This window comes from Erpetoichthys calabaricus, chromosome 12 (genome assembly GCF_900747795.2).
Source record: "Erpetoichthys calabaricus chromosome 12, fErpCal1.3, whole genome shotgun sequence".
NCBI classification, from domain to species: Eukaryota; Metazoa; Chordata; class Cladistia; order Polypteriformes; family Polypteridae; genus Erpetoichthys; species Erpetoichthys calabaricus.
The window spans coordinates 128,048,544-128,072,657 of record NC_041405.2 but is presented as its reverse complement, the minus strand read 5'-3'; the positions used below and the strand labels follow the sequence as shown (position 1 = coordinate 128,072,657).

The 24,114-nt window shown below is 38.6% G+C and overlaps 2 protein-coding genes across 2 annotated transcripts in view; one reads left to right on the top strand and one right to left on the bottom strand.

The window, feature by feature from the left end:
• The window catches only part of sin3b (SIN3 transcription regulator family member B), a 34,049-nt gene extending 26,058 nt beyond the window's left edge, over positions 1 to 7,991 (bottom strand). Inside the window, exons 1-4 of the mRNA XM_028816148.2 lie at positions 7,614 to 7,991; positions 4,620 to 4,726; positions 4,380 to 4,533; positions 2,681 to 2,992 (exon numbers count right to left, since the gene is read on the bottom strand). Coding sequence (XP_028671981.2) covers positions 2,681 to 2,992; positions 4,380 to 4,533; positions 4,620 to 4,726; positions 7,614 to 7,718 — 678 coding nt within the window. The 5' untranslated portion in view covers positions 7,719 to 7,991. The remainder of the gene's footprint in view (positions 1 to 2,680; positions 2,993 to 4,379; positions 4,534 to 4,619; positions 4,727 to 7,613) is intronic.
• Positions 7,992 to 17,331: 9,340 nt separating this feature from the next.
• The window catches only part of nwd1 (NACHT and WD repeat domain containing 1), a 59,419-nt gene continuing 52,636 nt past the window's right edge, over positions 17,332 to 24,114 (top strand). The window contains 3 exon segments of the mRNA XM_028816147.2: positions 17,332 to 17,446; positions 20,426 to 20,563; positions 22,222 to 22,307. Of these exon segments, the coding sequence (XP_028671980.2) occupies positions 20,446 to 20,563; positions 22,222 to 22,307 (204 nt within the window). The 5' untranslated portion in view covers positions 17,332 to 17,446; positions 20,426 to 20,445.

Here is a 24,114-nt window from a genome sequence, read left to right as displayed (position 1 = left end):
ATTTACTTGATATGAAAGCTGGGGCATTTCACATTTTTTGAATTACTTCATCCAAGAGTTTGCAGCATTTCTGCTCATTAATTATGTTTGTAATAGTGAGTCGTATTAAAAAAAAAGTGATATAATTCAATTATATATGTTAGTACATTATATTATAGTTTTTAACAGTACTTTTACATGTCATGTAGGTAAAAATGTTGCCTACATAGGCTTGTGGTGGCTCAATAGCTTTCATACAGAGTAGATTCCAATGCAAGTGATATAAAAATTACATTGATTGATGTTTCTTAGTGGTGGATGGCTTGTGACTAATTGCTCAGATTTCTTAAACATAAATTTTTTGAAAGTATATCGAATAGGAGTAGTCCCCAATAATTACTAAAAAAAATAACTTAATATACAATAACCAATACTGGCATATAGTTATTATCAATATCAATCTAGAAAAGGAGAAAAGCAATTAAAATAAAGATACCCATCCAGCTATCAGTTAAAACCCAGTAATTCATTAAAATTATTTGTTTTATTATATTTATTTATTTATTAACATATATGTTATGAAATTAGGCACAGTGTAGAATGCCTAGGAAATCTATAGAATGCTGAAAATGGGACATCAAAGTATGAAACTATTAAAATTTCAAACATTTCCTAGGTATTCTATGTAATCCCAAAAGGCAAACCAGCAAGTTGTTCTGTATAATGCCCTATGTATTAGATACAATTCTTAGTAAAAAAAAAAAAAAAAAAAAAAAAAAGTACTGTATATGGCACATTAACTAAAATAATTAACTATTTGAATTAAACAATTTCCGAAAGTCACGCTATGTATTAATGTATTTATAAAGTATAACAGCAGAGCTAGGCTTGGCATTTCTCCACACCCTAAACACCGAAACCAGATATTTCTATTTTAAAAAAAAACACACAACAACACACAAGCGAACACACTTGTGCCTCAGAATGTCCTCCTAGCCAGACTTAACACCTGCAGCTATCTGTATCACAAGTCCATGAGCATTATCACACAATGGCATGATTAAGGCCCAGAAGGTCTACAACTTTAAACAACCTTAGTTGGACCAGGTATACAAGGCAGCTTTCAAGGTGCATGCCCTCTGTAGGGGGCAACAATGTCCCACTTGTTTCCTGTGAGGGATGAGCATGCTGCATTACTTCAGTCTAAAGGAACTGCACTGACCTCTATCTTTAGTAACATCCTCCCAGGGCACCACATCTACTCTTGCAAATGTTGAAATTCTATAATTAGGTAGTGTGACTGACATGCAATTGAAATCACAATGCTACCCAAAGCAAAGCACCACTAGAAGCTATGAAGGGCTACCAATTGTCATCCCTTTTCTAAGGAAATGTCCTACCTGAAGGGGCTAAGGGAATTGAACAGCCAAAGCTACATGAAGACCTAATTCAGGTCTTCACTTTTTTCAAGGCATCAATAAAATTGATTGGGCAAAATTCATTTAGCTGAATGGTAACAAATATACTTGAGGATAACAGTGAAAAGTAAGGGGAAATATTTATGAAGTAAGCACTTCCTTTTATAAAGAATTGTTGGAATTTGGAAAGTCTGGCTTAGTTGTTAGGACAACTCAATTGCTGCCTAACCAAACAATTTGGATGGAGAGAACAATTTCCTCTCATATACATTGTATGTTATATTTTCTGCCAAGGGTGTCCTCAGATTATTTCTGAAACATATTCTTAAATGATACAGCATACTCACAAGGCTTCTGTGTTTGCACAATACAGAAAACCACTGCTTAAGTCTTGGTGGGTTTTATTCTCTCATGTACCCAAGGTCTTAAAGTTTTAATATAAAACCGCAGTAAATCTCTGCCGAAAATGGACAGCAACCTTTTAAATGGTCTTAGATTTAAATGTTAATTAATAACAAAAGCTGGAAATAAATCTACTGTAAAATATAGTTAACATATTTAAATCATAATAGTCTGAATAATGGATTAGTTCAACAATGGAAACCAAACTAATAAGCCCACATGACACCTCTCCTTGAAGCTCTCAATATCAGCAGTCAAACCCAGGTGTCTAAAATAGAATCTGAGTCCAACTAATCACAAGCAGCCTATCAGGACTAAATGACATCCACTTCAACAGTGAGCACCCTTATGATCTTAAGGTGCATATTCATTACAAGCCCACACCAGTTTAATTCCTGCACTGAGTCACTATAATCTGCCTGTGTTCCACTGGGAATACAAATATGAAAACAATTGCAATGCACCTAGGAATGGTTCTTTCACTACAGAATGTCAGTTTACATAAAAACAAAATTTATGTCTTCCTGTTCAGGGTCAAATCTCAGAATCAGGACAGCCACTTATTCCGTAAGTTGCATGCAGAAAAGAAAGAGAAGTGTGGCTACTCTAGTATGTGAAGCCTTGCCAATGAACATTTCACCCTCTAAGCAAAAATCAGCTCTCTGCACTTTACAAAGGGAAAAAAAAAAACAACACAACACACCACTATCAAGGCAGAAGATACTGTGATCAACACAAAATTATTTTCTAAATGAGAACATGAAAAGAAACTGAAAAATAAACCTTTAGATGCTTAGGTACCCAACATAAACACTGTAGGGGGAAAAAAAAAAAAAAGCGCAGAAAGAAAAATAGGGGACTAAAATAAATCTGTTTCATACCTGGTATGTGTGCAATATCTCCAGAAAAGATCTGTAAATCTCAGGATGGTCCAGAAAGCGGTTCTTAATTTTATTGACATAGCTGATGGCGCTGTCAAACTCTATGGGGCTTGGGTCTGTGGCCACAGGCGTAGAGACAGGCAGTGCGGGGGAATCACGGCAGACAGAGGGTATTGACAGAGTTGGTGGTGGCAAAGAGGGGGTCTTCACTGGGCACTCAGTGGGGCTATCAGCTGATCGTGTGCTGTCACTGTGTCCACATACCACCTCAGTAGGGGAAGCCAGAGTACTCTTAACAGGAGTGAGGGAGACCTGCAAAAACATTTTGGAACATGCATTTACTATGGGAGAATTGAAGTTTTAAATGCATACAAAATTTCTGCTGCTATAAATGACTATTCTGAAACTTAACACAGAATGTAGCATTGCTGCCTTCAAATGATCTCTTTAAAAAAAAACACTTGTGTATTGTGTTTAGTCAGGTTGTATGAATAAGAAAAAAACACAGTATCAGGAAGGGGGCAAATACAGTGATACGAAAAGGTAAGTTTTGTCATTAACCTATGGAACATAATGTATATCCCTCCAAAACTTTAAGAGAGAAAAGTCCGACATCCATTAATTTTCTAAACACACTTAGCCAAGTTTAATGATTTCAGAAAACCACAGCCTACAGCCTGTTCCATGAGCACAGCAAAATACAAGAACTGACTCTGGACAGAATTCAGTCCATCACATTCATAGGACCCGATCAGAGTTGTTTGTAAGCTTAATATAAAGGTTCACAAATGCAGCGGTGTATTAATCAGCGGTGTTCTATTTTCTTATTCTGCATTGAAAAAAAGATACTTTTAATAGAGCATTAAAAACTTGGTACTTTGCTATAGTTTCAAGTGCTTAATTCTCGTATGTCAATTTCCTATTAATTCCAGTGTGATTTGTTCTTAGCTGCATCCTAATAATGACAATTAACAACAACCTTAACAGACACCCAAACAAAAAACACTGGATGCTGAAAAACTGCAACTATTTAACCATCAGACCTACCAGCCTGCTCATTAGCAAATATTAGTTTAAATAATCACAACATCTGGAAAAGCAGAATAAAAAAAAATCATGATAACGAAAATGTTAAAAACAAAACAAAATAAAAAAAAAAACTTAGTACATTTTAATATAAGTTTACTGAACTTGGTTGTGTCATTTTTACATGGACCACAAAAGCTTAGAAATTGGGAAACAATTACTTGTTCAATAAAGTCAAGAGCCCAATTAAAAACAGAACTTAGTTATAATAAAAATATGCAGCCACATGAGGACCACGGGACTGAGTCTTAGAATCACTGACCTAACACACAAGCCTTTGGAATTTGTGTGTAAAACAGGTATATCTGAAGAAAATCCACTGGGAGAACAGACAAACTCCAAACAGACACTGATAGAGCTGGAACACCACAGTTTCCCAGAATTTTCAGAATGGAACACAAACAAGCTGTATGCTTGAGCCACTTCAGAACATGCGTGGACGATCAATATTGCATACCTAAACTTTTGTGCAACAAAAAATTACCTTCACCTAGTTAGCCACACAACATTGCATACTTTTGTTTTCTGCAACTGAATCCCTTCTGGTAGAGGCCCAAGGGAAATACTATGAACAGACAACTCAGAGTTCCAAGAGGAGTCAAAGATCACTCACCTGACTCGATAAGGATGGCTGCAAGGAAGAAATTCCATTTTTGGGAATTTCAATCCGATAGCCTGGTGGCAAGAAGGCATTGAAGCCAAGGACTAGGTCAGGGTGCCCATGGAACAACTGGGAGACACGACTGATCACTCCTGGTGTGTCGATACTGCATTAAAAAAAAAAAAATCCAGAAATTAAGGTAAGCAAGTTATTTACAACAATGTTAATTGAGACCAAACAAGACAGACATACCTCTGTGACTTGAACTCTTTCATAATATCCAGAAACTTGTTATATATACCAGGGTCATTTCCAAAGCGAATTTTTACTTGGTCCAGGTAGGACAAGGCATCCTCTACCTAAACAAGAAATGGAAAAGGCTAAGCAAGACCAGAATGAAAAGAAAAAAACACTAAACATGTTTGTCACAATTGGTGTTAAACTGGTTAAATGCTCATAATATTTATTTTGTCAGTAATCAGATTTGGACCATCTGTACAAGCTATAATTGCAAATAAAAGACACCAGTACTAAGTAGCATGTATAAATTGTAAATAAATTCTTGTAACAAAAATGTGCACACACACATACAGTACGTATTATATATTATTTATATACATACAAAGTATCTCACAAAAGTGAGTACACCCCTCACATTTTTGTAAATATTTTATTATATCGTTTCATGGGACAACACTGAAGATATGACACTTTGATACAATGTAAAGTAATCAGTGTACAGCTTGTATAACAGTGTAAATTTGCAGTTCCCTCAAAATAACTCAACACACAGCCATTCATGTCTAAACCACTGGCAACGAAAGTGAGTACACCCCTAAGTGAAAAATGTCCAAATTGTGCCCAAAGTGTCAATATTTTGTGTGGCCACCATTATTTTATCAGCACTGCCTTAACTCTCTTGGGCATGGAGTTCACTAGAGTTATATTATTATTATACATTATTATATACTTCACTAGAGTTATATTATATATAACAATACTACTACTATTGAGGGCAACACATAATAACTTTTTAGTTATTTAGAGCATTCATTTTATCCTTTTATAATAAGGTATTAGGTAAAATTCTTCATTCTTTTATGTGAATTAAAATATATTGGCATACAAATATCAATTGTAAGGAATTTGATATGGTGACAGTTATACAAATATCGATACAGAAATAAAACATAAAATCAACAGTAATTGTAATTCCAAAAAATTTAATATACAGTCTACTAATCAAAACATGTGTAGAGGAATTTAATGTGAAGATGTTAAAGTTCATCCATCTTACAGCTTGCACACAAGTACTTTTATGTAATCATTCAGTCCTGTTTCTGATTGACCAAGCCATTTAGCAGCCAAGAGTAGCAGTGGGGACGACTCAACTTACAGAATAGTGATGATCACTGGCAGACAGGTGTAATTGCAACAGTCTCTTAATGTGGAGAACATGAAAAAGAGGATTCACAGGAGCAAAATCAAGAGCCATCTGGTTTTGGAACTGCAGTATCTCTGACCACAAGGTCCTACAACGGACAGTACACATAGAAAAACGATCATTGGGACTTCTCTACCCTTCATTAAAGGTATCTTTAATAAGCATTACATCTGCAAAGCTTACATCATTGTGGTGGACTGCTCGCATGTTCCATTTGTCCCACTTCCACCTGGCAGATGGAACTGTAGTATCCAAACCAGTTCTGCAGCAGCTTCTACCACTTGACTCTCTGGACTCTGTGCTCCCCCTCCCATCAGGTCTGCACCTTGTAGTTCACTTACAAGCAGTACATTTATTGATGTTTTTGGTATTGGGTCTAGTTATTAAGTATTTATCTATTTCAATATATTGCTACCCATTACCTGTTATTTATTTATTATATATTTTAGCATAGTATAGTCCCTTACTTGTCTTGCACTTATCATGTATTTATGTATGTTGCACCATGGCCCTGAGAAACACTATTTCGCACCATTGTATGTTGTGATACCGTGTATAAATGGTAGAACAATAAAGCCACTTGACTTAGACAGGGTGTAACGCTTACACATTTCTGTCAGCAAAAATCCAACAACTACACAGTGTAGAGTGATTTTATCAAAATCTGAAATTCTCCACCAATACATAAAGAAAGGAGATTTAAAAATAATAATGCACCACCAATTTTTTTTTTTTTTTTTTTTTTTTTAAATATGTTAACAACAACAGTTTGCCCATGGGTCTGTTTTGGTGGTCTACGTTCTCTTGAAACGACGGTAACATAGCATTATTTATCGGGCCACTGCACAATAAAGGCGATGTGTACTTCACCACTAGGTCACTTCACTTGTCACAAACACACAAAGAAATAAGACACAGATGACATACAACATTTAAAATGCACATCACACTTGTTCCGTTTCCTCTGTCCCTAATGGGATGCCCATCGATTGGTTGACTTAAATAATTTATGCAAGAACGTCTGCATATGCCCTCACCTGACCCCAAAAATCTTATGGGTGTATGGAAAAATTGGGGGACCTATGTGCAAATGGGACTACCGTAAATGCAAAAAGCTCGTGGACAAATAGAAGGAAGGACCAATAAGCAGATAATTTTGTGCAAACATATTTGCAAAAATTCGTTTGGGGCGAAAGGAGAAGAGAAAGTCGTTTATTTGGATGATGCATCTTGCTGGCATTAGGGGCATCATAGGGCCCTTTGTACTGGCAGCGTATGCAAATACTGCTCAGACAAGAGGAGCGGGAGCAGCTTGTGTAGACCTTTTGTGCTGACAGTGCACAGAAACTCATGAATAGCCTCTAAATGCCTTACTGAAATTTAGTTTACAGCCGAAAGCCAAGTCAGTGCAAAATCAATAAGATAATTTTTCAATTTTTAGACACAGCGCCCCATCTTTCTTTTATGTTTTGCATTCAGTCAGTCTAGGGATTTTTTTGCCATACGCGCACGCGCATTGCGTGCCTAGCAGAATATACACAGAAACACGCGCACGGGTACGCGCACCAAATAAAAGCTACACTAAATGAAAGTGTTCATGGTTTTTCTTAAAACACATAATGACTGTTTCCACAGTTTTCCGACGTGCACTTGCTCGTGCCACAGCGGCGATCTAGCAATTTAATGTGCATTGCGGCTAGGTAGCACACTCGATACGGGTATCCCTTCCAGCCGGGCCTAGTCGCTTCCTCCTCTTTACCCGCCACACACAACACCGTCACATTTATTCCAGTTATACGTACCTTGAGCTTTTGGAAGTGTTGCTGTTGTTGGGCCTGCTTCTGTACCACGTAGGCCTGCTCCTGTAGCTGGCCCATCTGCTGCAGATGAGCTTGAATTTTCGCCATTGTCCCACTATAAACCCCCACCCCCCCTCCGTCACAGAAAAAAAATATTAAAGCAAACAAAAAAGAGTAAACATCACGCAACCTCTTTGTTACGTAGCAGACATGCTTGGCTCCAAAATAAGTCGGGTTCTATATACTTGGCCCCCGCCAATACTATATAAAAAAATAATGTGTTTGTGAGCTTTATTTAAATTTCAACGTCCTGTCTCTTTAAATCCGGCGGTGCGGCGCCGCTGTTCGAGCGCAGTGACTTCCCTCGATTAGCCGCATGCGTAGTGAGACGCACCGCTTTGCATATGCCCCGCCCTATAACTGGCACTGCGCAAGTCCAGTTGAATTTTGAGTATTTACAATGGCCCGCCCCACCTCCTTTTTACTCACTTCTAGAGGTGTACAAGAGAAATGGGGCGGGGCACGATTACTACTCAAGCTGTCAATCAGTACAGAACACGACTTTAATGAGTCCCTTATTAGCTATGCACATTTTGTTCGCTATAACGATGATTAATGGGATTAAAACTACCACAAAGTTTCAGAAAATTCCTGAGTGTAATGATCCTTTGATCCGCATTCCGTCTAGGCTCTAGCGTAATCTCCAGGGTACTGTTTTCGGAAGCTGATATTAAACAGCATAATCTAGATGTCCTACATCTTAATATCGTTTTGATGATGCCATACAGGAGCACGGTGCAGGCCCAATCTTAAATTCCAGTTTATTTATCTCGTTTGTTTAACCACATCTCCATGGTAATAAGCCTCTTTGAGTATTGGCGCGGGGAGGGGTGGTCTATTGTAGTGACGTCAGGAATAAGAAGCTTATTGTGAAAAGAAGCACGTAGGAAAAATAAACAAAACACAGAAGCATTCCAGTACTCCGCTAGAAATAAAATCAAACACAATAAAAACATATAAGAAAATAGATGGAAGACAACAAGAATGGAAAGATAGACATCAGTTGGTATCAAGAGACTACAAAAGGAACATTTATTCACTGGAGGCTTTAGCGACAATGGGAAATAGGGTTTATATCTTTAACCTTGTGTCGTAATTGATGGATACATATTTCGTAAACAGTGAAGTCTTTCTTTCTTTCTTTCTTTCTTTCTTTCTTTCTTTCTTTCTTTCTTTCTTTCTTTCTTGTGGTGCCAATAATCCACAGCTGTCAAGGGTTTCTGCCAACATGAAGGCGACTTCAAATATGTTCAGCATGAATGAGTAGAATTAACTCCCTGTCAAGGGTTGATTGTTGACTTGTAGCAGATGTTACCAACCTAGGCTTCAGTTCTCCACGACTCTAAAGATGAATCATTTAAGAAGGTTGACTAGAGTAAGAGGATGAAGGAATGGTTGGTTATTTGGTAGCTGTTAAACTTGGTCCTGGAATTTTTTTTCCACCTAGTTACAATATGTTCCAGTCAGTTTTTCCCAATATAAAGTGCCTAAAAGCTGATTTACTACCAAATCTCTTTTAAATGTGTTGTATGCAAGTGTCTAAGAGTAATTTAGAATTCACACACAATATGTTTTAATTTCTAAACAATAGCAAGTCTTTCTGAAGTAGCAACTCTATGGATCAGCAACAAATGCAAATCACATACATTATGTTTTTAGAACAGCATGATTGGTCATGTCTATTTTCTCCTCTTTCAGAAAACTAATATATGACGCATGTGTGGTATCTAACTTATGCATACAGTAGACAGACATATACTGAGTGACTATGTTCCCCCATATTCCATTAGAACTGTCTGAATCTTTAGTTCATTAATTCAATGCAGTGTTGAATGCGCAAAAAAGCGTTGCTGGCCAATGTGTGCCATAGCAGTTGAAAATGAGCTTGTGGTCATACTTGCTCTGCTGCACCCAACAGATGGTTTAAACAATGCAGACCTCTTAACGGGGTGCCTCTGCATTAACATGCATTTGATGGTCATGTTGCAGGAACCATTCCAGGGATTTCCTAGCTTTGTGACATTGAATTGAGAGCAGATTGGCTCTCTGTAAACCCAAATTTGGATTAAAAAGTCTGCATGAATGGATTGTATCACACATGCAAGCCACAAGGCCAATAGCTGCGGACCTCCAGCACTCCACTCCATTGAGGAGGTTGTCACTTTATATTATATGTCAGTGATAACACCTGGCTACATTATGGTTAAGAACAGGGATGGGGCAGGGCTGGATGAAGATCTTTAGAGGCCCTAAACACTTACAAAAATTTGTTGCCCCCATCCATCCATCCATCCATCCATTATCCAACCTGCTATATCCTAACTACAGGGTCACAGGGGTCTGCTGGAGAAAATTGCCCCCAATTATATCTAATTCAAAATATAAACAGCAATAAACCATAAAATAAAATGTTATTTTACAAATGAAACAAAACTTACAGTAAGATGGAAAATAATGTTTATTTTTATATGCTTCCACTTTATTTATATTTGAAAAAGTTTCTCTTACTTTTTTTAATTACAAAGTTCTTTGATAAGATCCTCAAAACTAATCATTCATGACATAACTGCTTTTATACAGTACTTAGTAGAAATAAGGTATCCAGCCTGCCTCTATTATTACTATTTTATTTTTATTTGTATTATTGTGTATATACACTACCAGTCAAAAGTTTTTTCAGTGGTTATTTAAAGGCATACAGTTTAATGTCTTAATATTTCAATGAAATCAAGGGACAGAACAAATAAACAATGGAAAATCAAAAATAAATCAATGAATAATTAAGTGTACAAAATTGTGTTCAATCCATCCATCCATCCATCCATCCATCCATCCATCCATCCATCCTCTTCCGCTTATCCGAGGTCGGGTCGCGGGGGCAGCAGCTTGAGCAGAGATGCCCAGACTTCCCTCTCCCCGGCCACTTCTTCTAGCTCTTCCGGGGGAATCCCAAGGCGTTCCCAGGCCAGCCGGGAGACATAGTCCCTCCAGCGTGTCCTGGGTCTTCCCCGGGGCCTCCTCCCAGTTGGACATGCCCGGAACACCTCATCAGGGAGGTGTCCAGGAGGCATCCTGATCAGATGCCCAAGCCACCTCATCTGACTCCTCTCGATGCGGAGAAGCAGCGGCTCTACTCTGAGCCCCTCCCGGATGAATGAGCTTCTCACCCTATCTTTAAGGGAGAGCCCAGACACCCTGCGGAGAAAACTCATTTCAGCCGCTTGTATTCGCGATCTCGTTCTTTCGGTCACAATCCATAGCTCATGACCATAGGTGAGGGTAGGAACATAAATTGACCGGTAAATTGAGAGCTTTGTGTTCAATAGTTTGATTAATCAAAGTAGACACCTTTTGATTCAGAATGCCAGCCACTCTGTGCAAGTCAAATTTTGAGACTTTCTTGCAGTCTGCAATGGTCCACAGCCATCATTTCAAGGCTCTTTTTTGTCCTTTAATCAATGGCTTTCTCACTGCTACTCTCCCTGTCAAAACTGTAGCACAAAATCTCCTCTTCACAGTAGAAACGGAGACTTGCCTTTTTCAACCTCTGTTAAGCTGTGCGTGAATCTGGTTTCCTGTGAGGCTCCTCTCACACAAGCTGGTAACCCTCACAAACGTCTCTTCTGATTGGTTTGTGACTTTTGGGTCTTCCAGATTCCTTCCATTCAGAGTTTCTTCCAGTTTCTAAGTTCCTTTGGATTGTGTAGTAAATCACTTTACTCACTGACACTTGGATTGTTTTTGCAATTTCTCTAAATGAAAGGCCTACACTTCTAAGGGTAATAATGCGCTGTCTCGTTTCATTTGTTAATTGACGTTTTCTTGCCATTATCACTAGAATATTTTTCAAATAGTATTTCAGAATGTGTAATAACACATGCTGTTCCAACTCTTTTTTAAGACAGACAGAGGTTTTTTAAGTAATGAACAGAAGCTGGGACACCTGTTCAAATTGTTTGCTTCAACTTGAAAGCCTCAATTTACTTTAATTACTGTACAACATCTCTAAGTTGTAACTTAGTATTTGTTTCCTAAAGCATACCCATTTATAATATTCAGAAATTTCCTTTTTTTCTGGCATTGAAAAATTTCTGTGATGCCCTAAGCATTTGCTTATTTTGCTTAATGGTTAATCCAGCCCTGCACTGGGGATGGTTCTGTGAATCAAGTCAAGTAAACCAAGTGACAAAAACCTACAATTCAATTGGCTTTCCGATGGAGCTACTAAATCGCAGAGCACAACTGGACCAATCTCCACAACTGGACCTATCTCCACAGGGCAGCTACCTGGCTTTATGCAGGGAGAAACGGAGAAGGATAAGGGTGAAGCACAGTTATTAAATACACCTTTATTGTTTCACTTAGAGTGGAGGACTGTTTGAGCACACTCTTATGGAGTGGCTCTGCCCCTTCCTCCCAGGCTGCTATATAACCAGCAAAGATACTGGAAGTCATTGTTCAGTTTGGACTCTGATCCCATGGAGGATAGATTACTAGAGCCAAGGCCATTATGAAAGACCTTCTGGTAAATTTTGTAGTGGTGCTATCCTACACCAGTTTTTTGTTTTTTTTTCTTTTGCTTCTTTCATCATTGAATGGGGTTTGCTTGTTTGGCATCCCAACACTGTGACACTTTCTTTGGTTTTAGTATTACAATGGGTATATATAACCTTTGTTCGGATTCAGCGGGTTGGAAAATGGATGGATGGATATATAACCTTTAATACTGACATATATACAGATGTAGAGTAATGTCAAGAGGACACAAAGAGTGACAACATCCAAATCTTTATTAAAAAAAATTGGTGTATTAAACAAAATGACCAGAAATTGCGTGTGTATTTCCAAAGTACAACAAAGAGCATCAAAGCCTAAACAAAAAACACATGAGGGAGGAATGATCTCATGGAGAATACAACAGTAGCATATTAACCAAAAATACAATCCATCAGCTCTAATAGGGCAGTTTAAATCAAGTCTGATCCTTAAGTGAAAGCTGGGTTGACAGGCTCATTTGCCCAGGGTTCCATGATCAGTGCAATAAGCACCTATGCTCTTCTATTCCTCTCCTAAATTCTCACCATGCTATTCACATCACCATTCATCACCCTGAATACAATGAGGACTGCTTGAGGTCATTTATGTTAGGTAGAATGCCTAGAGGGGGCTGGGGGGTCTAATGGCCTGGAACCCCTGCAGATTTTATTTTTTCTCCAGCCATCTGGAGTTTTTTTGTTTTTTCTGTCCTCCCTGGCCATCGGACCTTACTGTTATTCTATGTTAATTCGTGTTCTCTTATTTTAATTCTTATTTTGTCTTTTTTTCTCTTTCTTCATCATGTAAAGCAATTTGAGCTACATTATTTGTGTGAAAATGTGCTATATAAATAAATGTTGTTGTTGTTCAGTCAGCTGAGTCATTATTTCAATTTACCATTTAGCTCCAAGTGCAATGAACCACTGACATGAAATTATCTTTAATCCTTGTCCTTTTGTTTTTTTCAGTTTAATTTCCAGACTCGTGTTAGAGGTCAGCAATACTCCTTGCAATTCCAGGGGCAGTCTCAGGGCTTAAAATTAGGTGCCCTTGCATTCTTGCACTCCCATTCCTACTTAAAAACTCAGTTGGGTTTGGTGCCCATGTTACCCAACTTTTATAAAGGTCTATTTCATACAGGTTTACATGGGGCCATTATTATTATGTGTACAGAGTACAGTGATTTTTGTTATTTCCATGTGTTAATGAATAAGCACCATGTCACCACTCTCCTACACCATGATTAGTGAGTATAACTACCTTAGTTACCTGGAAAATTTCAGAGCATGTTTGTCATAGCAATATATGGTGTTCATAAGAATTATTTAGAAACACCATTTCCAAAAAAATTGGGAGACTTTCTAAAAATGCAATAAAAACTAAAATCTGTAATTTGGTAATTCTCTTGAACGTTTATTTAACAGACAAAAGGACAAAGGAAAGATTTTCAGTGTTTTCACAGACAAACTTAATTCTGTTTGTTAAACATACACAAATTTAGAAATTGATGCCTGCAACACACACCAAAAAGGTGGGACAGAAGCAAAATGAGAATGTAAAGGTTATAAAAGTAATATTCTGTAAGGGTTTTAGCAGGTTAACTGGTAACAAGCGTGGGTATCAAGATTGGGTATAAAAGGAGCATCCACCAAAGGCTCAGTCTTTGCAAGCAAGATGTGGTCATGGCTCACCAGTGATGGGCTGTCCTGACTCTCTGTGGTCATAAAAGATCCCTGGGCATACTTTGTAAAGACTATGATGTATTTAGGCTAAATTGCCCACCACGACCTAGTCATTCTGGCTCTGTATTCATACCTTGTCTCTAATTGGCTAACTATCCCTCTCCCCTTCACCACCTAACAGCTAATGTGTGCTGAGCATACTGACACAAAAGTGGCTGCTGCTGCATCATCCAGGTGGATGGTACACATTAGTGGTGACTGAAGTGGCGCCCCACTCATTGAAGTGGTTTGAGTAATGAGAAAAGTGCTATATAAATGTAATGAATTATTATTATTATTATTATTATTATTGAACCACAAAAAAACTCTCATCTCATCATAATTTGTGAAGTAAATTACACCGTTATGATAAAGAGTAGATGAATAGGTGTCTTCAGCAAAAAATGATCAAAAGGACGTGAAGTTATACATGCCACATCAACCAACGCCAGGGATTTACCCCTTAATGGGATATGAGGAGGTCAAAGTTACACATTTCACAAAACTTTGAAAAATTGGGGATTGGTAACATAGGCATGTGGAGTGTTGTTTAATTCGATTTTGAAATTGCTGTTCATGAATATGGTCATATTTTTTATATCTGATTCTTTACTGGTGGTCCTAGCCCTCTGAGAGCCATTTCCAGAAGGTTAAAATGTGACTAATTTCAAACATAAGTTTATGGGGTATCATTTTAGACTATTTCAAGGTTACAAATATGTTATTTTCAATTTTTGATTCTTTACTAGGCTGCGGTGGGTTGGCACCCTGCCCGGGATTGATTCCTGCCTTGTGCCCTGTGTTGGCTGGGATTGGCTCCAGCAGACCCCCGTGACCCAGTGTTCGGATTCAGCGGGTTGGAAAATGGATGGATGGATGGATTCTTTACTAGGGTTCTAGCCCCCTATGGACCCTTCAGAGGGTAAAAAAATGACACATTTCTATTACAATAGAGATTATTTACACTTTAAACATTTCAATTGAAGCATACATTTTAATATATCAATTATGTGACACAACTATTCTTGCTTATTAGGTACTTTCACCTCACAAAGTAAATCAATACATTTCTTATGAACAACCCACATTAATCCAGCTTACACTAATTCTGACTTTTATTTACGACTTCTTAAGGCAAGGCATAAAGCAATGGCCAAAATGATGGTCAGTTAAGTAAGTCCTTTATGATAAGCCTGAATATTTTTGTTCCAAGTAACCATTATGACAAAGAAAAAGATTTCCTAACAGCTGCAAACAGAATATCTGCTCAAATTAGTATTGTACAAAGTACTAAAATTTAAATATTACTTGCCAGGTATTAAATTGTTTAATTGTGTCCTTAACTTAGGGAGCATCTTCTGGGCTCCAAGAATAATGGTAATTCTCCTCTTCTCTGGAGAATGTGGGCACTGTCACTTACCTTCTATTTCCTTTCATTCATAGACCGGACAAAACCCTTATTTGGGGTTGGTTTAGCTATTAGCCATTCCGCATTACAGCTCCAATCCAATCTATCTATCTATCTATCTATCTATCTATCTATCTATCTATCTATCTATCTATCTATCTATCTATCTATCTATCTATAGTCATGTGAAAAAGTAAATACATCCCATGAATTTTTTTTTAACATACAGTATATGTTCATTTCAAGATTTGATCTTCATTTAAAAAGTATGTTTATATAAAGGTGATGTAATTAAAAATGCAATGAAAATTTATTTTAATTAAAACCAACTAGGGGGCTTCACCCCCCTGCTTGCTTCGCTCAAAAACCCCTCCGGCCTGTGCTACACATCAGCCACTTTGCATCTCTGCTGCTCGCGTATGTGGATTTCACTTTCACCAAACAACAAATCTTTTAATTTTCATGGATAAGCCTCTTCATTGGGAAGAAACACTACTTTTCCCTGATGGCAACACGAATTAGACAATCTACAAGTCTCTGACTTAAAGTTTAAATCTGAACAATATAGTCAATGTCTTTTCGCTGTTCTGTTATTTCACCACCTAATAATTTCCATTTGTTTGCACTAATGTGATCTTTACTATCATTTTATTGAAAAAAAATGTCCCAGGCTAAAAAGTCTTGTCTCATCCCAGGAATTTTTTATTATAATAGAGAGATTTATTCAATGAAAAATAAATATATGCCATTTCTGCCTATGAAAACAATAAGTCCACACTTCACTCTAATAGCTGGTATTGCCCCCTCAATCAGGCATTTCCTATTACTGTTTAGCAGCCTCTGACATCACTTGGCAGAAAGTTCTTTCCATTCTTCCATGCCAAATTCTTTTAGCTGTGCAATATCTGAGGGATATCTTTCACGTTCAGCCCAATGCCAATCTCTAAAAACTGTATCTCAATGGGATTTAGATCCAAACTCTGATTTTCACATTCCAGAACTGTTCATATGTTTCTCTTCAGTCATTCCTTGGTGGATTTACTTGTATATTTATGGCCATTGTCATGTTGCAAGGTCCACTCTTGGTCTGAGCTTCAATCGTTTGATAGATGGTCTCACATTATCCTCAAGCATGTCCATATTCATGTAAATGCATGACTGGGTTGTGAAGATGTCTAAATTTTGTATCCTAATTTGGTGGCAAACAAATTTTTGTATCTCTTCAATACTTTTTGTTCAGATGCCCAAGCGTACAGTGTGTGTTCATGTGTTTGCGAAAATATACAATAGAGTGTCACTTTGGTTGTACTTGTACCACGTGTGGGCGTGTGCAGGTTTGTAACTCTCTATGGAAACAATTCCTCACACTGCGGAAGAAGAGAGTTTGAAACGGACTACCCAGACAAGTCGTTGAAGAAAACAATTGGCGACAAGCGTCGTGGCCTAGAGACTAAATTCTGGAGGTTTAGCAACAAGATTGCAGGTTGAAATACTACACTTCGCTAATATTGTGACACTGGACAAGTCACATAACCTGCCTCAACTCTAGCTGAATTCATGACAACATGTGGTATATTATGTTATACTGTATAGTTGTTTTGTCTGGAAGGGACTATATAAAGTAAATGAGAATTGGCCAAATAGAAATGACACAATTGGATCATGCAGCTAAAAATAAAGCAAATGAGCTCAATTGACTAAGCTGTCAGTTGTCTTCTGGTAAATTGCATGTTGCATGCCTGCATGCGCGCATTGGAGGAGTAGGTTGATAAAGTGCAAGGCGTGAGCCATCCCTTGTTGCACAATGAGGTGCAGCTCCACTTTCAGTCTCTTTGCTATACCCTATAGGCACTGTTGTTTGGTGATTAGGGCTGAAAGCTGAGACTCATTTGGGACGCCTCCGGGTGCTTCCTAGCCTTTACCACAGGTAAACACAGGTTGTCTTGGAGAGCAACTGTCCCAGATGACAGTGACACTTAAACACAGCATTGTGATCCTCGAACTACAGTGCAGACTTACACAGGGCAGCGACTGGTGGCCCAGTGAAGAGTGCTAAGAACAGGTACTTCTGGCTCTTTAAGGGGAGGCTGGTGTCAGCGCTTCTTGTACCAGTATGTTCGTGTTCATTATACTCTATGTACATATATAAATGCATGCATTTAAAGATCACAATTATCTTTGTATATTATACATATATACAGTAGGACTATAATGCTTTTATGTATTTTCGATATATACTGTACTGTGTTGTGTGATGTTTAGAATTTGTAACACCTGGCTTATGGGTCAAAATGTATGTTTTTGGTATACAGATTTTGTTTATGCCTAGTGCTGACCAGGACGTTCTTCTAATAAGTTTCACATTCCTCTTAAACTTCAGAGAAAGTCAGTAGGTTTGCCTACATTGCAATAACATATAAAGTACGGGAAGCTCTTGAGTGTTTGACTTGGAATGGAGTGGCAGCCAATGCTTTTATCTTGCTTGCTGCTTTCTCTACATCCAGTGGGATTCTAAAAATGAATGGAATAATAGCTATACATGTAAAGAACCATGGAAGGTGCTATATCATATATAGGAGTGCATGTGCCAGGCAGTATTGAAAGGTATTAAAAAGTTTATTTGTTGTTGTGCTGAGTAAAGGTAAAAGAAGTTAGCTACACCTGCATCAGGTAAATGAAATGATGCCATATATACAGTATTAGCTTCCATCTCTTTGATCCATATGAATGGGTCCTTCTAGCTTACCACTGACAAAACAGGTTTTTTGTTGCCATCAACAGATCATAAGGAGAGGCTTGAAAAAGTTATTGGCACACTATCTGTTGGCATGTTTACCACTTGGGTGAGGTCATGTCCTGAATTGGTTTTGAATTTACTGATCAAACTGTGAGGGACTTTTCAGCTCAGTTCGTAAGCTGGAAGGTTTCTGGCTTCAGTGGCTTTCCAGGTCACTTTTCTTTTGGAAAGTTGCCTGCCTCTGAGGGATTGGTCATTCTACAAGATGCACTCTAAGGGTCCATACATCAGAGAGCTGTGATGTCCCTGGGAGCTGACAAACTAGAGTCATTTTGAGACCACTATATTAAGTTACATAATTAAAGACCTAAACAGATAATCAAAGTTAGTCTTCATTACAGTGGAAAGGTGCAATGTTTTAAAGGAGTTCAATGGTTACAGAGTTAAAGATATCTTGGTAGATTTTGAGGGTACTCGTTAAGTTTTATTGTTGTGGAGCATGGCAGAATGGTCACTTTCCATGGTACAGGGAAAAGTTACAAGTGTCAAAGATTATTCATAAAACTAGTGTTAATGACATCTAAGAGGTTCTGAAGTTGCCCTCCAAGCTGCACAATTGCAGGTCCCTGGATACTTTTAAGGTCAGTCTTAATTTTAAAGTGAAAGGGCATTAACCTACAAACAGCTCTTCAACTGCAGACTTAAAACATTTATGAGATTTCAGAGTTCGAGGCCTCTGAAAGCTGTAAAGATCAGTCTCCAAGCTGCAGAGATAAAAACCTATGCGAGAGTTTAAGATTACTTTGCAAATTATAGGTGTTCAGGATTTCAAATAACTCTCTAAGCATTTTGTGTATGAGAGTATGAGGCTTCCAAAGATTGTTCACCAAGCTACAAGGTTACAGGTTAATGGAATCTTTCATGATCATTCTCTCTTTACTGGCTTCAGTGAGTTTATATTTTTAGCAAGTGTCCTGTTCTCATTTTTGCAGGCCACTGAAAGCCTGACCTTTTTTTGTTTTGAGTGCCTAATATGGGAGCAGTTACAGGCTTGTCATATATTAGTTTTTATGTTGTCATAGCAACAGATTATAGGGTGTTTAGCAATGAAGTCCCCCAGCTTTGAACTGGATTGTAATGGAGTTTGTGAAAATTCATATAACATGTCTCCCCATGTCTATCTTTGTAGTCACTGAGCTGGTTTAGCAAATCAGAAGGTCAGTCTACAAGACCTATAATCACTACTTTCCAAAAAAAGACAATATTATTTTTTAAACTGGCAAGACTTTAGATGTTTGGAACTGAAATTGATACATGTGTCTCTAGATTGTGGCAAGGAGGCACCATTCTCCAAGTTGGCGAGAACACACATGGTCACTTTACTTGTTCATGCTTTTGAGTGGTTTACTGGTCTATCTGTAATGACCAGAGTAACAGGTTCCTGGGAAGAAAGTGAGATGTACTTGCATCATTTTGTGTGAGATAAACAGTCATTCAAGAGGCAGTAACAGATATTAGTGTCTGCAGAGCATGTAAAATCAGTTGTCAATGTGCATTTGTTAGACAGCCTTACTAATTATATGATCAGCCTGTGTGAAGCTTGACTGCCTGCTTACTAAAGCTTGCAGTGGTTATTGTGCATGAGTGCAGGCTACAGAGAACATGCAAGATCAGTAGCCATCACACTCCAGAGAAATATCCTACACGAACCTTTCAGTTCACACTTTAAATCCTGATAGTGAAAAATAGATTCTTTTGAGAATTTAGAAGATTGATGTCTTTGATGAGCAAGCACAGACTTCTAAGAATGCAAGAAATTAGTCTGATTTTTTTCCAACCATTTGTAATGAGAGGGGACACTGGATGGATGTTTCGGCGGGGATGGATGGCATTCCATTTCTTAGACAGGACAATAAAATGCATGGAAAAGAGAGACATCCTTCCAGGATTGTACATTTCCCCCAATACATTAGGTGGCGTACACAGAATGAAGTCTAATGGGACTACAGGTCCTGGTATGCCCTGCGGGTGTGTGTATGGGTGCACTGGTCCAGAGATACTGCCATCTAGTGTATTAGGGAAGCATATAGTCCTTGAAAGCTGCCTCCCCATGTCTATCTATTGTATAGTCCTGTCTGGGAAAAGTCAACACCATCCACCTCAGCTGAAACATCAATCCAGTGTTGTTTCCCGTTACAAATTTTAGTTGGGCAGTATTGTTGAATAACCCTTATTCCAGAAAGAGAGATGTTGCTTTACAAAGCCTTGCTCCAGAATTAAAGGTGCTGTTTACAAATCAATCATTGAACTTCACCTTTTAAATATTAATGTGAGCTTCTTGTATTTCTTACAGTAGTAATCTCATTTTACAAGATGGATGATGCATCAGCAGGAGACAGACGGTTTGATGACCTCCTCAAGGGCAGGGTGACGGATGTTATGTCAGAAAAGTCCAACATCGTGAGGGTGTTCATCAGCTCCACTTTCACAGGTGACTCAAAATATGTATGGAATGTAACAAGATCAGATTTCCAAAGGGAGTGCTTTGAGATTTCTGAGTGCCATTGACATCAACAGAAAGTTCTAGGAAGTCGCGATGCTTGTTAATGGAATCTGACTTGATTCGTTATTATAGTCTAATATTACTATAAGTTGGTATCGGTTTTCATAATATTGGCAAAACCAGGTTGCAGGTGATACAACTTCCAGTACTTTAAGATCTCATGTTACCCATTCACAATCTGGTTTGCTTGCATAGATCCTTAAGTCTGATTTTGTCAGATTGCTCCATTTCTGTGAGATCTCAGCCAGCGAGTCCATATTTCAGCAATGATTTCATAATCATCAGAATGACAGATCAAGTATATCATGAAAATTAAAACTAAACAGCAGAAAACACCTACAATAAATATATAGTATATACTGTATATTCTAATGAAGAAAAACAACCTTTTGGAATGAGAAAACTATAATCCTATAGCTTGTGTAATTTAAAAAAAAAACTGTAAATTTGTTGTAGCCCACTCAACAACAATATAGCTTGCACTATGATGCATTGCAGCTACCAAACACACAAAAGCTCCCTAGAAGCACTTTTTTCCAGATGTAGTTCAAAGCTTTGGTTATAGAAAGACAAAAACCTTGTAATACTTTGAATGTAGACGCAAAATAGAGGGACAATAGCAGGCTGCAGGAATTCCAGTGTTACCAGAGTCTATGATTTAAGCTGCCATACTGTGTCCAGATTATAGGCAATGTTTCAGCTGACCAGCAGGATACATGACAGTCCAAAATCTGGTTGTCCTTGAGTGACCATGCCAAATATGGACAAACAGATTTAACTGGTCCATCTAAGGAGTCATTTCAGATCTGCCATTTCTTCTGTCCACATGAGTGACAGGGCAGTGACAGACAGGTTCCACTTGCCTTTAAGCATTGTGTCCAGGGAAAGGCCCTCTGCTCACACCTCCTACACATCTGACCAGCAGCATCATTCCAGCCCACAAACTCCTGATATGATCACAACTGTTTGTGGAATGAATGCTGGTGTGGAGAGGTTGCCTTGGCCTGCCTTCTCTTCTGACCTTAACCCCACAGAGATCCTTTGGGATATCCTGGATTGCAACAGCCAGAGATGTGACCATCTGCCAAGCAATGGCCATCGCCTTCATCAGACCCTTCTGCAGGATTAGAATTAATATCTGACAACTGCAGAAATGAACCTAAGGTGTCAAGTATCAGTGGCTACAAGGCATGGTCAGACGTGGTTAATAGTCACAGTCGTTCTTGTTTTCTTGTTGTTTTACTTTCCTATCATTCTCATTTTTTATTGTTATTCCTACAATGAAGGTTGAAAGTTCAGTCCAACAATGTATGTGTCATATTCCATTTTTAATCTCTATATGTATTTATGAGTTTTATACCAGATAAAAATACTACATTAATAACAGTTACAGTTTATTGGATTCTGATATACCTACTGAGAGGCAGACTGCAAAACACCAGAATTACAGTAAGATCAGTTGACTTAAATAAATAAGTGCACACTTTTGAGATCTGAAATAGTTAAACTATAAGGAAATTTAATTTAAAAGTGGAAATGATTTCAATGACATATTCATTATGCCTTCTTATCTGTCTGTGTTTCAGATATGTGCACGGAGAGGGATACCCTACTGGACAAGGCCTACCCTGAGCTTCAAGCCTTCTGTCATTCCCTGGGACTCGTCTTTGAGGTATGTATCTCTCAGTAGTCAAGTGTTCAGAAGTGGACCACATTGCTATTTGTTGTAGGAACTTTGAAATCATCAAGGTCAAATTGTCACGTATAGTTTATTGTCACGCGTAAACAGTTGTGGACACTAGGGGGCATACAGATCCCCAAACCCAGGACACAACAGACACTAAGCCCAAGTCTCACACACAACACATCTTTATTCAACTGTGGGAAACGCTTTTTGACTCGTTTCCCACAGTGGGACAGTACAGTATAGCACCAAGCACCAATACACTGTCCTTTTCTCTCACTCACTCTCTCTCCTTTCTCTTCTTTGCCTCCACTCCTCCTCGCAAGCTTCATCCACTTCCTCCTGACTCTGACTCCCCGAGTTGTGGCAGCTGGCTCCTTTAATAGAGCACCCAGAAGTCCTCCAGGTGTTCCATGATCTCCTTCTAGCTGCACTTCCGGGTGTGGAGGCAGCCCTGCAGAGGAGGGCTCAGCTGTTCTCCATACGCCCCCTGGCGGTGGCTACAGGCACCAGCAGGGTTGAGCTTCCCTGCTCTGTGGCACTGTAGCAAGCCAGGAGGGCTGCCCTCTGTCGTCCCAGGGGAGGTATTGCTCTGTCCATGCTCTTTCGGGTAAGGCCAGGTAAGAATCCTGGATGTCTGTCACACAGTACAAAGAGACTTTTAGTAGCATGTCTTCCACATACTAGAGGTACTAGTGAAATACAAACAACTGACAAGAAATACAAAAGAATATGCTACAGATATATACATTTACTGAGCAAATTATTAGGAACACCTGTACACCTGCTTATCCATGCAATAATACAATCAGCCAATCTTGTGGCAGCACTGCAATGCATAATATCCTGCAGATACAGGCCAGGAACTGCACTTAATGTTCACATTAAACACCAGAATGGGGAAAACATGTGATCTAAGTAACTTCGACCATGGCGTGATTATTGATGCCAGATGAGCTACTTTGACTATTTCTGAAGCTACTGATCTCCTGGGAGTTTCGTGCACAACAGTCTCTAGAGTTTATTCAGAGAGGAGTCAGAAACAAAAAACATTCAGTGAAGAGTAGTTCTTGTTGATGAGAGAGGTCAGAGGAGAATGGCCAGACTGTTTCAAGCTGACAGAAACACTACGGTAACTTACATAACCACTCTGTGCAACTGTGGTGAACAGAAAAGCATCTTAGAATGCATAACATGTTGACCCTTGAGGCGGTTGGGTTACAACAGCATAAGATCACATCAAGGTCTAAAGCCAGTCAGCCAAGTTCAGAAATATGAAACTGCAGTGGGCACAGGCTCACCAACACTGGAAAACTGGAAAAATATAGCTGAGTCAGAAGAATCTCATTTTCTGGTGAAGTACACAAACGATAGAGTAAGAATTTGGCACCAACAGCATGAATCCATGCACCCAACCTGCCTTGTGTCAACAGCCCAGGCTGGTGGCGGAGGTGTTCTGGTGTGGGGACAGTTTTCTTGGCACACTTTGGGCCCGTTAATACAAATCAATCAGCCTGTTTCAGTATTGTTGCTGACCATGTGCATCCTTTCATGGCTACAATTTACTCATCTTCTAATGTCTACTTTCATCATTATAATGCACCATGTCACAAAGCAAAAGTCATACCAAACTGGTGTCATGAACATGACAATGAGTTCAGTGTTGATCATTGGCCTTCCCAGTCACTAGATAAGAATCCAACAGAACATGTTTGGGATGTGGTAGAAAGGAGGTTTTGTAGCATGAATGTGCAGCTGACAAACATACAGAATTTGCAATCATGTCATTATGGTT